At 47.4% G+C, this 14,526-nt stretch overlaps 2 protein-coding genes across 2 annotated transcripts in view; both read left to right on the top strand.

Annotated features, from left to right (window-relative positions):
• iqgap1 (IQ motif containing GTPase activating protein 1) overlaps positions 1 to 12,410 on the top strand; it is a 36,058-nt gene extending 23,648 nt beyond the window's left edge. Inside the window, exons 16-37 of the mRNA XM_056608433.1 lie at positions 117 to 207; positions 468 to 635; positions 944 to 1,086; positions 1,186 to 1,356; positions 1,528 to 1,611; positions 1,701 to 1,772; positions 2,075 to 2,144; positions 2,495 to 2,859; positions 3,327 to 3,490; positions 4,101 to 4,325; positions 5,022 to 5,162; positions 5,280 to 5,364; positions 5,897 to 6,129; positions 6,357 to 6,489; positions 6,677 to 6,779; positions 7,469 to 7,604; positions 7,706 to 7,793; positions 9,227 to 9,436; positions 9,807 to 9,973; positions 10,322 to 10,435; positions 10,683 to 10,791; positions 10,950 to 12,410. Of these exons, the coding sequence (XP_056464408.1) occupies positions 117 to 207; positions 468 to 635; positions 944 to 1,086; positions 1,186 to 1,356; positions 1,528 to 1,611; positions 1,701 to 1,772; positions 2,075 to 2,144; positions 2,495 to 2,859; positions 3,327 to 3,490; positions 4,101 to 4,325; positions 5,022 to 5,162; positions 5,280 to 5,364; positions 5,897 to 6,129; positions 6,357 to 6,489; positions 6,677 to 6,779; positions 7,469 to 7,604; positions 7,706 to 7,793; positions 9,227 to 9,436; positions 9,807 to 9,973; positions 10,322 to 10,435; positions 10,683 to 10,791; positions 10,950 to 11,063 (3,186 nt within the window). The 3' untranslated portion in view covers positions 11,064 to 12,410. The remainder of the gene's footprint in view (positions 1 to 116; positions 208 to 467; positions 636 to 943; positions 1,087 to 1,185; positions 1,357 to 1,527; positions 1,612 to 1,700; positions 1,773 to 2,074; positions 2,145 to 2,494; positions 2,860 to 3,326; positions 3,491 to 4,100; positions 4,326 to 5,021; positions 5,163 to 5,279; positions 5,365 to 5,896; positions 6,130 to 6,356; positions 6,490 to 6,676; positions 6,780 to 7,468; positions 7,605 to 7,705; positions 7,794 to 9,226; positions 9,437 to 9,806; positions 9,974 to 10,321; positions 10,436 to 10,682; positions 10,792 to 10,949) is intronic.
• A 1,026-nt stretch (positions 12,411 to 13,436) lies between these two features.
• crtc3 (CREB regulated transcription coactivator 3) overlaps positions 13,437 to 14,526 on the top strand; it is a 33,321-nt gene continuing 32,231 nt past the window's right edge. Inside the window, exon 1 of the mRNA XM_056608434.1 lies at positions 13,437 to 13,892. Coding sequence (XP_056464409.1) covers positions 13,761 to 13,892 — 132 coding nt within the window. The 5' untranslated portion in view covers positions 13,437 to 13,760. The remainder of the gene's footprint in view (positions 13,893 to 14,526) is intronic.

Genomic DNA, 14,526 nt, shown 5'->3' with positions numbered 1-14,526 from the left:
GTCTCTTTCTGTCGACATGAATAATTACTTGTAGAATGAGTTCCTCATGTTTTGGGGATGATTGTATGTTGATTGACTCGTGCTCTAATGCTTTGTGTGTTTGTACGCGTGTGTAGGAGACTCAGGATCCCTCTGCTGTCCTGTGGCTGGATGAGATTCAGGACGCTATCCTTAATGCTAACAAGGACTCCCAGGAGGCCCTGCAATGTAAACACACTCACCTATAACTATCTTAACCTTTTTCCACATCTCCACGTGTCGTATTTCAGGGGGATTGAAACCACGTTGAGCACAACAACCTATCTTCAAATCAATAGAGGGTTTTGGAAGCTAAAATGAAATAAATCTTTCAATGATTTTTCAGTCTTCTTCATTGTCCTTTAAACTACTGCTTTCTGACGTCTGTGTGTGTGTCTGTGTGTGTGTGTCTGGGTGTGTGTGTGCTATCCCTCTGGCCGTGTGTGTAGTCTCCAAGGCCATCCAGGCCATCAACGAGGCGGTGGACAGCGGCGAGGCGTCCCAGACGCTGGCCGCGCTGCGGGGGCCTGGCACGGGACTGTACGGCGTCACGGCCGAGTGCGCCCCCACCTACCAGGACGACCTGTCCACCATCAAGGAGGGGAAGAAGAAAGAGGGTGAGAACGACGAGACCGGGGACGGAGGAGTGACCGCAGGAGTCATGCCACACGCTAACACACACGCATTCATTTGAACAGGCCCTCAAAACCCACCTTTTTAAGATTGCTTTCACCACATAACTTCCTCCCCTTCCTCCTTTTTTTTTGTTTCACTAATATACGTTCTTATCATATGATTTTATTTTGTGTTCACTCTGTAAAGCTGTACTTGGAAAAAGCGCAATATATATCGAAAGTATTATTATTAACATTATTCGGTTGAGGCGGCGACTCAGTGTTTGCTTGTGGCCGTGCCCTCGTTCCAGGGGACAACGGCAGTGAGTGGATGAAGCACTGGGTGAAGGGAGGACACAACTACTACTACAACACCCAGACGGGGGAGGGCACCTGGCTCGAGCCCGAGGAATTCCTGCAGAACAACACTCAGCTCAACAAGGACGAAATTCAAGTACGGCCCTCGAGTCCCCGAATGCCCAACGTTTCTTTGTCGTGAAGCTTTCAACGGCTCGTTTAAACAATTGTTTTATTCTCTTCCCCTTCCCATCAGTCGGTGGTTTCCGGGGTTACCACAGCCTACAACAGAAAGCAGCTGTGGTTGGCCAATGAGAGTCTTATTACCAAGCTGCAAGCTCGTTGCCGTGGGTACCTGGTGAGGAAGGCGCACAGGGACCGCCTGGACTTCCTGAAGAGCCAGGATTCCTCTGTCACGTGTATACAGGTAAAACGTCCCCAACCGTCATGTCTGCCCTCTCAGGAAGACATGGACCCTGAAAGACACACACAGATACAGACACAGTCTGTTGACTGTAGACCAACCATGCAGCTGAAAATGTACGCTGCCAGTACTTTAGAATCACGCCGTCTTGTCTTCCCCTTCGTTTCCCCTCAGGCCCACTGGAAGGGCTTCAAGCAGAGGAAGAACTTTAAAGACCGCAAGCAGCATCTCAAAGACCACAGCGACGAGGCTGTCAAGGTGACTGGATACATGATATAGCTGTCCTTCCATATTGATGAACATTAAAGGCAGTATTCCTACAGAGACTAAAACGTGTCCTTTTTCAGATCCAGGCAATGGTCCGCATGCACCAAGCTCGCAAGAAGTACAGGGACCGACTGAAGTACTTCAAGGACCATGTGAGTACAGTACCCAAAAGCCCAAAGCATTGGTATACAAAAACACCTGTCTGGACGTGCAACGCAAGAATCCCCACGATAATCCCAGCTACTTTGTAGATTCTAGATTACAAAGATTGTCACTTAAAGTGGCCGTCACATAATTAAAACACTAAGTCATGCTGCCTATCTCCCCCTCGAGCACCCAGTGACATTTACCATCGGGCCTCTGAGATCTGGGCTACTCTGATTCACTATGCTGGGTCACTATGGTTATAATCTGTGACATTAATAAAGCATGTAATTGCTGTTTGTGTCTGCAGATCAATGAGGTGGTGAAGATCCAGGCCTTCATTAGAGCAAACAAGGCCAGGGACGACTACAAAACGCTCAGTGAGTAGGATTTCTAAAGATAGTGGCAGAGCAAACAGATCTATCGCTCTTTGGCCTTGAGTGTGGTAATTAGTGGGATTAGATCTATGAATCTGATGAATCTTTAATTAGTTGTCGATTTTTTTTTTCTGTATCTATCCATTTTAATACTTATTGCTACACCGGTGGACTGCTATAGCTTTCAAAGTCACAGTCCTTCCTCCGTTGCTGTTAAAAGTGGATGTTTGTGATGCGGCGGCGGGGGTGGTTTTCCTACTGGTTTGACCCCACGACCCCACCTAACGCTTCCTTCTCCCGCCCGAACCCCCACCCTCACTCTTACCCTCACCCCCCAACTCCCGCCCACGCAGTCAGCGCCGACGACCCCCCCATGGGCGTGGTTCGGAAGTTCGTCCACCTGCTGGACCACAGCGACCAGGACTTCCAGGAGGAGCTGGACCTGATGGGGCTGCGCGAGGAGGTGGTCACCAACATCCGCTCCAACCAGCAGCTGGAGAACGACCTCAACCTGATGGACATCAAGATCGGCCTGCTGGTGAAGAACAAGATCACGCTGCAGGAGGTGGTGTCCCACAGCAAGAAGCTGAGCAAGAAGAACAAGGGGCAGCTGTCCAACCTCATGATGATGAACAAGCAGAGGGGCGGCCTCAAGGCGCTCAGCAAGGAGAAGAGGCTGAAACTGGAGGCGTACCAGCACCTCTTCTACCTGCTCCAGGTACCCACTATCGGCACTCTCGGTTTGAAACAGGGACTCTTGCCAGACAATATCTGGTCGTTTCCTTAATGGGATTTTTGTATTGCACCCCCGTGTGAAGCAGTCATTGTGTTGTTTTGTCGGTTAAGAATGGAATGGTGGTCCCCAGCGGCGTGAAGACTGCAGTGTTGACTGCCGGGTTTACTGGCATATCATACTGCCGTGTTAACACGTGGGGGTCTGTTACACACGACATGTTGCAGTGTATGATCCAGTAGGAGTCACAGTAAGGGAGGGAGGGAGGGAGGGATGGATATAGAAAGTTGACAGATGGATGAATGGATACTTTATTGACGCCAAAAGCGAAGACCTCTTTCGAGTCGCACTCCAATTCACACAAGGGATTGAACAGAGATTTGAAATATAGATTGAACATAGAGATTGAACATATAGATTGAACATATAATAAACGGCATGTCTTATTCCAGACCAACCCAACGTACCTGGCCAAGCTGATCTTCCAGATGCCCCAGAACAAGTCCACCAAGTTCATGGACTCCGTGATCTTCACGCTGTACAACTACGCCTCCAATCAGCGGGAGGAGTACCTGCTGCTCAAGCTCTTCAAGACGGCTTTGCAGGAGGAGATCAAGTGAGTGTCGGCCATTATTAGTAGCACTAAATAATGGAGCATTGCTACTTTGTCAGGGCTGTTCGGGGCCGGTGTGATTACCCATTAACTCACCATCCGGAGTGTCAAGAGCAGGCAAACGCATTAGGCCCCTTTGTCAGTGCACAGGTTTAAAGATCAGTCTACTTGATAGGGGTACCGGTGAGGGTTGTTGTGGCGTAGAAGCGGGGATCAGCCATATAGTTGTACACAGGGTTCTTGTTTCTGTGCTTCAGAATGTGAGAAGTCACTGATTGGTATTACATTTGGATTCTATACATAGTCACTCGGGTGGGGATCTATTATTAATGTGATCTATATATCGATATTTCCTGTCCTCTTTTTCACAGATAGAATATTCTCCATTCTTGAGAACCGGGAGGCTCTGGGCTTTGCATGCTTCACCAAGTAGCTAACAATCTTAGAATTTTGAGCATGCGTATAGTGGGCTTTTAAAGTGCCCCCTTTTTGAACACTCCTCAATAAAGGGGTGACCCTTGGACCAGGATAATGATGGATATATATGCTCTTCCGGATTCGTTGTCTTGACCGCAACCCATAACGCTCCCACTCTGTCGCCCGTCCCCCACAGATCCAAAGTGGACCAGATCCAGGAGATCGTGACGGGGAACCCCACGGTGATCAAGATGGTGGTCAGCTTCAACCGTGGCGCGCGGGGCCAGAACGCCCTGCGGCAGATCCTGGCCCCGGCCGTCAAGGACATCATGGACGACAAGGCGCTGAACATCAAGACCGACCCGGTCGACATCTACAAGAGCTGGGTGAACCAGATGGAGACGCAGACCGGAGAGGCCAGGTGAGGCCCCCGCCGTCCCCCACCCACGCCATCTGTGCTCATTTCATACCGATTTGGAGGCAGCCGTGATGCTCCTACTTGGAGGAGGGGAGCGTGAACGCTGGCAGCCTTAACGCTTTGCAAAGGGTTGACCTTTGCCTTTGCTGAGCCCCAACCCTTTGCTAAGCGTTACAAACCAAGTCGTACAGGACACCCCCCTTTCGTACTAGGGGGGGGGGGATGACCTGTACGACTTGGTATGTCTTTAACAACAGGTACAACATTGAACTCTTGTGGGTCGGGGCGGAGAGTACTAGCCTGGTCGTACCAGACTGTCGTACTTCATTTCATTTGCCCACAGAGTCTGGCCACTCTCCATTGACAAACGTTACCTCACTTGAAGGCGGGTGTCAGTTGGAGTTTAAAACGATTGGATCTGCCCGGTGCCACTCTGGATCTGCCATAACTTATCGCTAACATTTGGTCGTGATAGCAACTCCATCTTTTCGCTGATTGGGCAGCCAAAAAATTTGCTGCAGAAAACCCTGCGAATACACCGCTTATCCAGACCTTGTACTAACGGGCAAATGAACATTTAGCGGAGGTACGTAGGCGGGCGGACCCAGGCTAGGAAAGTACGCCATCTTTGCTAATTTCAGACCGTTTTTTTTTTTATTCACACTATGCTGCCCCGCTCTCTCCCCGTCGCCCCAACAGCAAGCTGCCGTACGAGGTGACCCCGGAGCAGGCCATGGCCCACGAGGAGGTGAGAACCAGGCTGGAGGCGTCCATCAAGAACATGAAGGCGGTCACGGACAAGTTCCTGCAGGCCATCGTTGTCTCGGTGGATAAGATCCCGTAAGCGATCCTCTCTGCCTTTATCAGAGTCTGTTGTTGTTGTTGTTGTTACGGTCGCTGTGGATCCAGCTTCTAACTATCACGTGCTGTGCTGTCTTGTTTGGGATCCTCCGCCAGGTACGGGATGAGGTTCATCTCCAAGGTGCTGAAGGACACGCTGCATGAGAAGTTCCCAGACGCCACCGAAGACGAGCTGGTCAAGGTTCGTCGCTGTTTGAATCTTTCTCCCTACATCAAACTGGATGTAGGGAGTTTGTACTGGAGTTTGTACTGGAGTTTTTCTTCCAAGCTTGTTCAGCGATGCTTACCTAAGCCTTTCTTCATTCAAACCCTTTCTCTCTCTCTCGCTCTCTCTCCCTCTTTCACTCTTTCATACACTGTCTCCATCGCCACCATGCCACTCTTCCTCTCTTTCATACTTCTTTCCTTCCCTTAATTCTTTCTTCTTCTCAGCCCGGCTCTGCCTTAGCCCTTTCTGGTGGCCTGTTCTTCCCCTGGCGCCAGCCTCTTTGTATGGGGAGGGTTTGGGGGGGGAGTAGGGGTGTCCTTCTCTCTGCTGGCTGATCTCAGGTGAGACTCCTCCTGGATCCTGTCTCCAGCTACTGCATTCCTACACTCTCTGGGCTTTCTGGCTACGCGCTTCAGGCTTTCTTTGGATGATTTTCCCATTGAAGTCAAGTTCTAATGAAACTACTCTAAAACATGGATCTAATTAAGTCTCCCTTACCGGGCAGATTGTGGGCAATCTGTTGTACTACCGCTACATGAACCCCGCCATCGTGGCCCCCGACGCCTTCGACATCATCGAGCTGTCGGCCGGGGGTCAGCTGACCACGGACCAGCGCAGGAACCTGGGCTCCATCGCCAAGCTGCTGCAGCACGCCGCCTCCAACAAGATGTTCCAGGGGGACAACGCCCATCTCAACCCCATCAACGAGTACCTGACCAACTCCTACCAGAAATTCAGGTGTGTGTGTGTGTGTGTGTGTGTGTGTGTGTGTGTGTGTGTGTGTGTGTGTGTGTGTGTGTGTGTGTGTGTGTGTGTGTGTGTGTGTGTGTGTGTGTGTGTGTGTGTGTGTGTGTGTGTGTGTGTGTGTGTGTGTGCGTTGCATCGCTCAGAAGCAAGGGGAAGTCTTCACTGCTGTCATGTTGTGTCTAATCAAACGTCCGTGCCCGTCGTGTCTTCCACCACAGACGTTTCATCTTGGCCGCCTGTGACGTCCCTTCGCTGGAAGACAAGTTCAACGTGGATCAATACTCAGACCTGGTCAACCTGCAAAAACCAGTCATCTATATCTCCATCGGAGAGGTCATCAACACACACACAGTGAGTTTGAGGCAGACTCGCACACGCACACACAGACACACGCACACAACGATGTGAACTCAATCTGATACCTCTATAAGCTACATTAAAGACTGACACTGTGCTGATTCCTTTGCCTTTGGTTCCTTTTCGCCGTCTTCATGAGTGACGGTTTGTGACATCCTTGCACTTGTGTTCTCTCTCCTAGCTGCTCCTGGACCACCAGGACGCCATCGCTCCAGAGCACAACGACCCCATCCACGAGCTGCTGGAGGACCTGGGAGAGGTGCCCACGGTGGAGTCCCTGATCGGTGAGTCCCAGGCAGCCGTCAAGCTCCTTCCTGGAGGTCGAAATTACGGATCCTACTATGGTCACGCCATTATCCCGAAAAGACACGCCCGCCCCTATTTCTGATTGATCCGTCACAGACGACACCCCTATGTTTGATTCTACTGTCTATGGATTAGCCTACCGCGCTTTTACTGGTATGATATTAGCTGCTAGGGTCAGGGTTAGGGTTATTTTGTGACGCTCTCGAATGCTCACAGCGAAGGAACCATAGAGTTCTAAAGCATCCAGTTGAGTTGCATGCAACCCGGCCAATCACAACTAGAGTAGGGCGGGTCTTGGCGTGGCCATAGTAGGATTCGTAAATACGCTTCCTCGAGAAGGGGAGGGTCAACATGGTTGGCGTCATGACGCAGCTCTTGGTACCACAGTATGATGGTTCTGAGGTATATTGTTTGGCGGACCTAGTGGACGGGTAGTCGCGCCAAGACTACCGAGCCATGTTGGCTCCATGTGTGCTCCTGTAAACACTGGCTGTCCAAAACAAACTTCCCTCTGAACCATAAAGCTTGTCTTATCTTATCTTACAACACCAGGTTGTGAAAGAGCTCGATCTATCATCACTACAACCACCTTTTGAACCTGCCCCATCCCTTAAACGGCTCTCTCTCTGTGTCTGTGTCTCTGTGTGTCTCTCTCTCACTCATCCAGGTGAGAACCCGCTTCCCCCAGACGACCCCAACAAGGAGGTAATGGGGAAGACCGAGGTGTCGCTCACTCTGGCCAACAAGTTTGACGTCCCCGGAGAGGCCAACGCCGAGGTGGACGCCAAGACCCTCCTGCTCAAGTACGTTATCAACACCCCCCCCCCCCTTGTGGACTGTGATCTAACTTCTGAGTTATTCCTATTGGGTCTCATCATGTTATTTTTCTCCTTATCTCTTCCAGCACCAAGAGGCTGATCGTGGATGTGATCCGGTTCCAACCAGGAGAAACTCTCACTGAGATACTGGAGTCTTCATGTGGCCCTGAGCAGGTTAGAAAGGACTTGAGTCTAAACTAAATCAGCTTACTCACTTGGATCATTTACCAACGTACCTACTGCTCTGTAGGGCTGTCAATGAATGTTCGAAGTTCGAATATTAGTTCGAAATGTATCCAAAAACGCGAATTCGAACGTGAAAATTAATATTTGAATGTGAAAAAAACACTCCCGCGGTACAAGCGCCTCTATCTGCTTTGTGAATGAGCCTCTGTCTGTTCGCGATGTCCCTAATAATATTCGAATGTGAAAAAACACTCCCGCGGTACAAGTGTAACAGACTAGTATTGTGAAGAGCGAATGTATTTTATCCCCTCGGGGTTTCCGTACTTGGATATAGGTATTCCAGCTCTCACGCTGTGACTGGGTGACTTCTGATAGGTACTAAGTAAACAAGACTATTTTCCCTTTCACGCTTGTGTCATTCTTGTCATATAAATATCTAAGTGCCAACGCTCGGTTACACATGCGCCTATCTGCTTTGTGAGTGAGCCTCTGTCTGTTCGCGATGTCCCTCATAATATTCAAATGTAAAAAAACACTCCCGCGGTACAAGCGCCTAACTGCTTTGTGAATGAGCCTCTGTCTGTTCGCGATGTCCCTCGTTTTAAAGTAAGGAAATGCCCAGCAGGAAGCCGCCGCCCACCAGCACTCTCAACGAGACGGCAAACATATTCGAAGTTCGAATATTCGTTCGAAATGTATCCAAAAACGCGATATTCGAATAGTTCGAATACGTGATTTTTTTCCAAACGAACATTCGAATGTCATTTTTGAGCAATTTTGACAGCCCTACTGCTCTGTGTTTGAGATATTCCTGAAGTTGTTAACATATTAAAGTGAATCTCTTAACCAGTGATGCCAGTAACGCGTTACTTAGTAACGCATTAGGTACGTTGGTTAATGGCCTCGGACCACTTTTTTCAGTAACGAGTAATCTAACGCGTTACTATTTCCAAACCAGTAATCAGATTAAAGTTACTCATCAAAGTCACTGTGCGTTACTATTTTTTTACTGGATCACCGATTGGCCTTGAGAGCGATGGAGTGGTGTGTGTTTGTGTGTCTGCCTGTCTGTCTGTTTGTGTGAGAGTGCGTGTGCGTGTGAGGCGTAAGTCTCCAAAGACTTAAATTTATCAGAGGCGAGTACCGACCTTGACCCTCCAGAGGCAGGGGGTGTTGTCGCAGCTAAATGTAACTAAAGTAACTTGTAATCTAACTTAGTTACTTTTAAAATCAAGTAATCAGTAAAGTAACTATGTTACTATTTTAAGGAGCAACTAGTAATCAGTAATCAGATTGCTTTTTCAAGGTAACCGTGGCACCACTGCTCTTAACGCCCTTCAATTAACTCTCAAATCAAACACTCGGCCAATCTATGACATAAACGACCCATCAAACACTGAACCCATTGCTCTGGACACCAGGAGCTGGAGTACCAGCGTGCCATGCAGAGGCGGGCCATCCGCGACGCCAAGACCCCGGAGAAGATGAAGCAGGCCAAGTCGGTGGTGGACGACAGCCTCACGCTCCAGGGCAAGAAGGACAAGATCAGGAGCAACCTGGAGAGGCTGGCGGTGCTGGGCCGCGTTCAGCCGGAGAACCGCTACCAGGACCTCATCAACGACATAGCCAAGGTAAGACCACAGCAACCCGGTTGATTTCCTCTGCTGTTCCTCGTGAGGGTCAACAGGGGAGCCTTGTACATAATGGATGAAGTATATAACGTGTGGACAGTATAGTGGTTAATGTTCCCCATAAACACAGAAGCAAAAATTGACCCTTCTGCTAGACCTAAACACAAGGGAGTATATAGGACACAATACACGCCAGGAGGCTTGACCTGAGCTGATATTAAAACCCTGCTCTCAAGGGTAACCCGTTACTAATCCCCCATTGCAATTTGTGTATGTCTGTGTCTGTGTGTGTGTCTGTGTCTCTGTGTGTGTGTGTGTGTGTGTGTGTGTGTGTGTGTGTGTGTGCGCGCGGTGCGATTTCATCACACAGGACATCAGGAATCAACGGCGGTATCGCCAACGCAGGAAAGCTGAGCTGGTGAAACTGCAGCAGACAAACACCGCCCTCAACTCAAAGACCAACTTCTTTAACGTGCAGATCGACTACTACAACCAGTACATCAGGACATGCATGGACAACCTGGCCACCAAGGGAAAGTAAGTGGATTGAAATCACATGGATTAGCCAATCAAACGTATAGAGTCATTAAAAAAACAATGCCTCTGATATGTTGCCAGCACACTCACGGCAAGTCATTTATATATATGTGCATCTTAAAAGCCTCATCCCTGGTTTAAAAATAGAAACAAAAGTGTAAAAGTGTTTAATGTTGATGTTGGCTGATAAAATGCCGGTGTATTGTTGTACGGTTAGGAAAAACCTGATCTATGGTGAGGAGGTACATCAATCGGCCCCGATTGTCCATCTACTAACCGAGTCAGAAGCATGAGAAACAAGTGGCAGCATATGATAACGTGTTTCTCCCACAACTCCGTTTTGTCAAGGAAATCGGGCGAAAACAAGGGAAAGAAGAGCAAACAGACGTCCATGAAATACAACGCCCAGCGTCTCCACGAGAAGGGCGTGCTGATCGAGATCGACGATCTGCAGACAAACCAGTGAGTTCTGCTTCCATCAGCGAAGGGCTTTTCGAGAACGATGTTTAGAGATGAACTGCTGTTATTGTTTTCTGAGACTTAGCAATCCCACTCGCCGTGGGTTCGTGTTTTCAGTCAAATATATTTCATTTTTAGGTTTGTGGTTCATGGCACTGAATTGAACTCTCTCTTCTCCTGGTATTCAATATGGCTTTTAGCCAATCTTTGCATCCGTCTGTCGGTTCATGATCATCTCTTCTCATTTCAGGCTGAAGAACGTTATCTTTGAGATCTCTCCGTCAGAGACAGTCGGAGTGTTTGATGTGAAGGCAAAGTTACTGGGTGTGCACTTGGAAACGGTACCATTACAATATCAGGTAGGATATCCACAAGATCTTCTTTATTTCCGTCTCTATTTCCAGACCAGAATTTCCTCATGAAGTGGATTTGACTGGAATAAGCAGGAAATGGGCTTGATTACCTCTGTCTTGGAATAACAACATCCACCTTGCAATCTTTCCATGGTGCCTCCCAGGATCTCCTGCAGCTGCAGTATGAAGGCGTGGCCGTGATGAAGCTCTTTGACCGGGCCACCATCAACGTCAACCTGCTTATATTCCTGCTCAACAAGAAGTTCTATGGGAAATAAAGGAAGCTGAGAGACCATCTAGAGACTTACAACACATTCCCTAAAGTGGATTGCTAAAAAAAATTGCAATACTTTCCATTTATGATTCCCTCTGCACTTCTTGCATCTGCATATGCAAATGTATGTGTATTATTTTGATTAGGTGCATCACCATATATCATTTATGATTTTGTTGCTGAAATTTGGATTCAAGACAATTTTTGCGTTGTTGTGCTAAGCATTGCAAATATTTTGTGCATGAGCTTTGATTGCTTGCAGAATGATGATTTTATGTGGGGAAAGAAAACAAGAAAATATTTTTATTTCACTTTTTCAGCCGGAAGTTTAAGACCTTATATCTCCCACCCTCCCCAGTAACAGAGTGCTGTCGTACTTCACAGCAGGGCTGTAGTACATGTTTCATTATTTCTCCAACTCGTCCTACATTTGGACTCAAGCTAGCTCCAGCTTGCCTGCCATAGATTGTTTTTAGAGCTTTTTTTTTTTCTAACAGAAAAAGGCATTCAAAGGGTTAGTTTTGAATAGTTGTGCCAATAATTTGAGGCACTCTTAAAATTCTGCATTTTGTATTTAATTCCGAAAACACTAGTGTGTTTATATTCATAAATATTTATTTCAAATAACCTGCCTACTGTTTCAGTATGGATTTTTTCAGTTTGAATTTGCATCTGATATCACTGCCCATGGCCATTTGACCTATATATTGGTTGATCTTTGACTCAACAAACAAAAATATGCCACTTCTGTCTCACACCGCCAAAGCTTTCCTTCATCTTTAATCTGGCAAAAAGTGAAATAATGTGTCTTGTCCCTTCCAAAATAGACTGGATTTGGTTCTGTTTTATGGGCTTTCCCCATTAAGTCTGATACACCTTTGTTGAGGACTTCTACTCTGTACTACATTGGATTGGCTATCATTGTCACTGACCTTGGAAATTAACTTTGCTCACGCATATTTGTTTTTATGATGTAATTCGTCTAGCAATTATTTATATTTTGTATGTTGTCAGTCTACAATAATATGTAGTAAATGTTAATAACTACAGGGACAGAACATGTGTGGGAGTCTCTTAGCCTTCAAACATGTGCAGTATTATGGTTCATTATGCTGGTTGGTCCCGTAGATGCAAGTCTATACTATTCTATTTGTACTAGAGTTTGGACTTACTTCAAAGGCCTTTTTAAAGAGCTTATTTGTCGATTTAATAAAATATATATTTTCTCGTAGACCTCAAATATGGTAAATACTTTCTAAGTGCTTTGTTGACCCTGATTTACAGTCCATTACTTGTATTTTATCTGTTTTAGAATAAAGCTGCCAGATGCCAAATGTGTGTTTTCTTTTCGGTTAAAATACAATACACCCCACAAGTTGGTTCACTTGTCCCATGGGAAGACGAGGTTGAAATGTATGTACCATTGGTTTTGTTCTAATTAATAGCCTATATTTCAAACCCACCCAAGAAGGCCCTTTACTGCCACCCTGTGGGAACCTCGGGCAGTCTATGTTATTTTTTACGAGGTTACGCTTGTGTTTTTCATGCAGAAGAGTATGAGGAAGCCAGGGAATCTGGCTGCAACCAACCTAGTGAAGCGACGAGCAGTGAGACGAATATTATTTTTATTATAACCCCCGGTCGAAACTTGGCAGAAGCAGGGATCATGGACGGATTACTTCAACTATTTTGCGTTTTTTCCCCTTAGTTTGTTGGATTTTTTTTAATTTATTTTTTACAGATTTATACGATGCATCCGTTGTGTGTGGATTAATTAAAGGCTCGTATGGTGGAGCTTTATAATACACTTGCTTTTATGTGACGGGATCAGCCACGAAAGGGAGCACCGTGTTACTTTCAGCGGGGGGGACCTGCAGTCGTCCGCGGCAACGACCTCACGTCGGTCTGACACTTGTTGAAAAGCCAACCTCTGCCTCAACGCCTCAGATACTCGCCACTTAAGCCGACAATATTCACTTTAACGACAGTTAGGACGATGCATTTCAGTGACAACACATGTATACAAAGCGACTCACGAGTCTAGAGTTCTGTTTTGGTTGTTGTTGCGAGTTTTGCAAAGTGTTTTTGTGGGTTAAAAACAAACAAACACACACACACACACAACGGTGGCGGCTGTGGGACTGACAGCTTAGCTAAGCTAAGCTAGCCACGGTTGTTTTCTCCCGGGCTGTTGGTGACATTAACGCCCCACTAGGACCCCGGCAACACGGTCACCCAACAAGTAAAAGTGTCTGCGACACGTAGAGTGTATCGGTAGTTTATTCGGAACACGCAAGAGTTGTAGAAGTGACCCAGCGTATATAGCTGCTCATACAGTTCGCCCCCCCCCCCCGTACACTGTTGTGATTACGGTGTAGCTCTAGCTTTAGCCACAGCGACTCTCAACTTTCATCAGAGCAACACTTAGCTTAGCCGCTAGCCGCGCTAGCCGCCAGACCGCCTGGCGAGACGCTCCGCAAACTTCATCTTGACGTTACTCCGTACCCGGGAAGCCGCCCCCTAACTCCGGCCTTACCTCGGACCGGGAGAGCGATGTGACGCGCGTTTACTACCCCCCCCGATGGATTTACCAAAACCTGGTTTTAGTGTGGTCTAAAAGCTGGACTCAAGACGGTTTCGTGTTGTTTTTTTTAGTTTCTGAAGTAGCTGGGAGTTTTTTTTAAAAACTGCGGCCCGCACCATGTCTGGATCCCCGGGCACAGGTGGCTCCAACCCGAGGAAGTTCAGCGAGAAGATCGCTCTGCACAACCAGAAGCAGGCGGAGGAGACCCGGGCTTTTGACCAGCTCATGACGGATCTCAACGTCTCCAGGGTAAAGAACAAGAGTTGTTCTCTGTGCATCATGTTCCCCGCTTTACTCTGCTTTGTTCAAAGGAACTCCCTGTGGTTTGATTTGTTAAATGTGCTTTATATAGTCTCTTCGAGATGTCAGATGATATTGATTGCCTAGTGTTGCATTTCAAATCAATCAATCAATCAATCAATCAATCAATCTGTCAATCATCAATGTCTACGGGATGCGTTGATGTTTAGGGGAGAGGATGTGCACCTATGAGACATTGCCCCCATATCTTATCTGATGAGGTGATATGGCACTTCATCTCCAGATAAGACCGGTGTTCTGTTGTCAGATGCAAATATGATTCCCACATTTGAGCTGTAAATCAAATGGCGCTGAAGAGACTAGACCCTGTCCGAGGCTTTGGTTATAACAACTTTGCACTTGTTGGCCTTTTTGTGTTGGGGAAATGTACCTCATAACCCACCTCTCTGAGCCGCAAATTCTGTCCCTAAATTGTGTGTGTGTGTGTGTGTGTGTGTGTGTGTGTGTGTGTGTGTGTGTGTGTGTGTGTGTGTGTGTGTGTGTGTGTGTGTGTGTGTGTGTGTGTGTGTGTGTGTGTGTGACAGCCCGACAAACCGTTCCTCCTTCCGTGATGTTTGAAAAG

Source organism: Gadus chalcogrammus, chromosome 14, assembly GCF_026213295.1.
Source record: "Gadus chalcogrammus isolate NIFS_2021 chromosome 14, NIFS_Gcha_1.0, whole genome shotgun sequence".
Taxonomy (NCBI): Eukaryota; Metazoa; Chordata; class Actinopteri; order Gadiformes; family Gadidae; genus Gadus; species Gadus chalcogrammus.
Note: the sequence above shows the minus strand (reverse complement) of the source record. Positions and strands in the feature narration are given on the sequence as shown.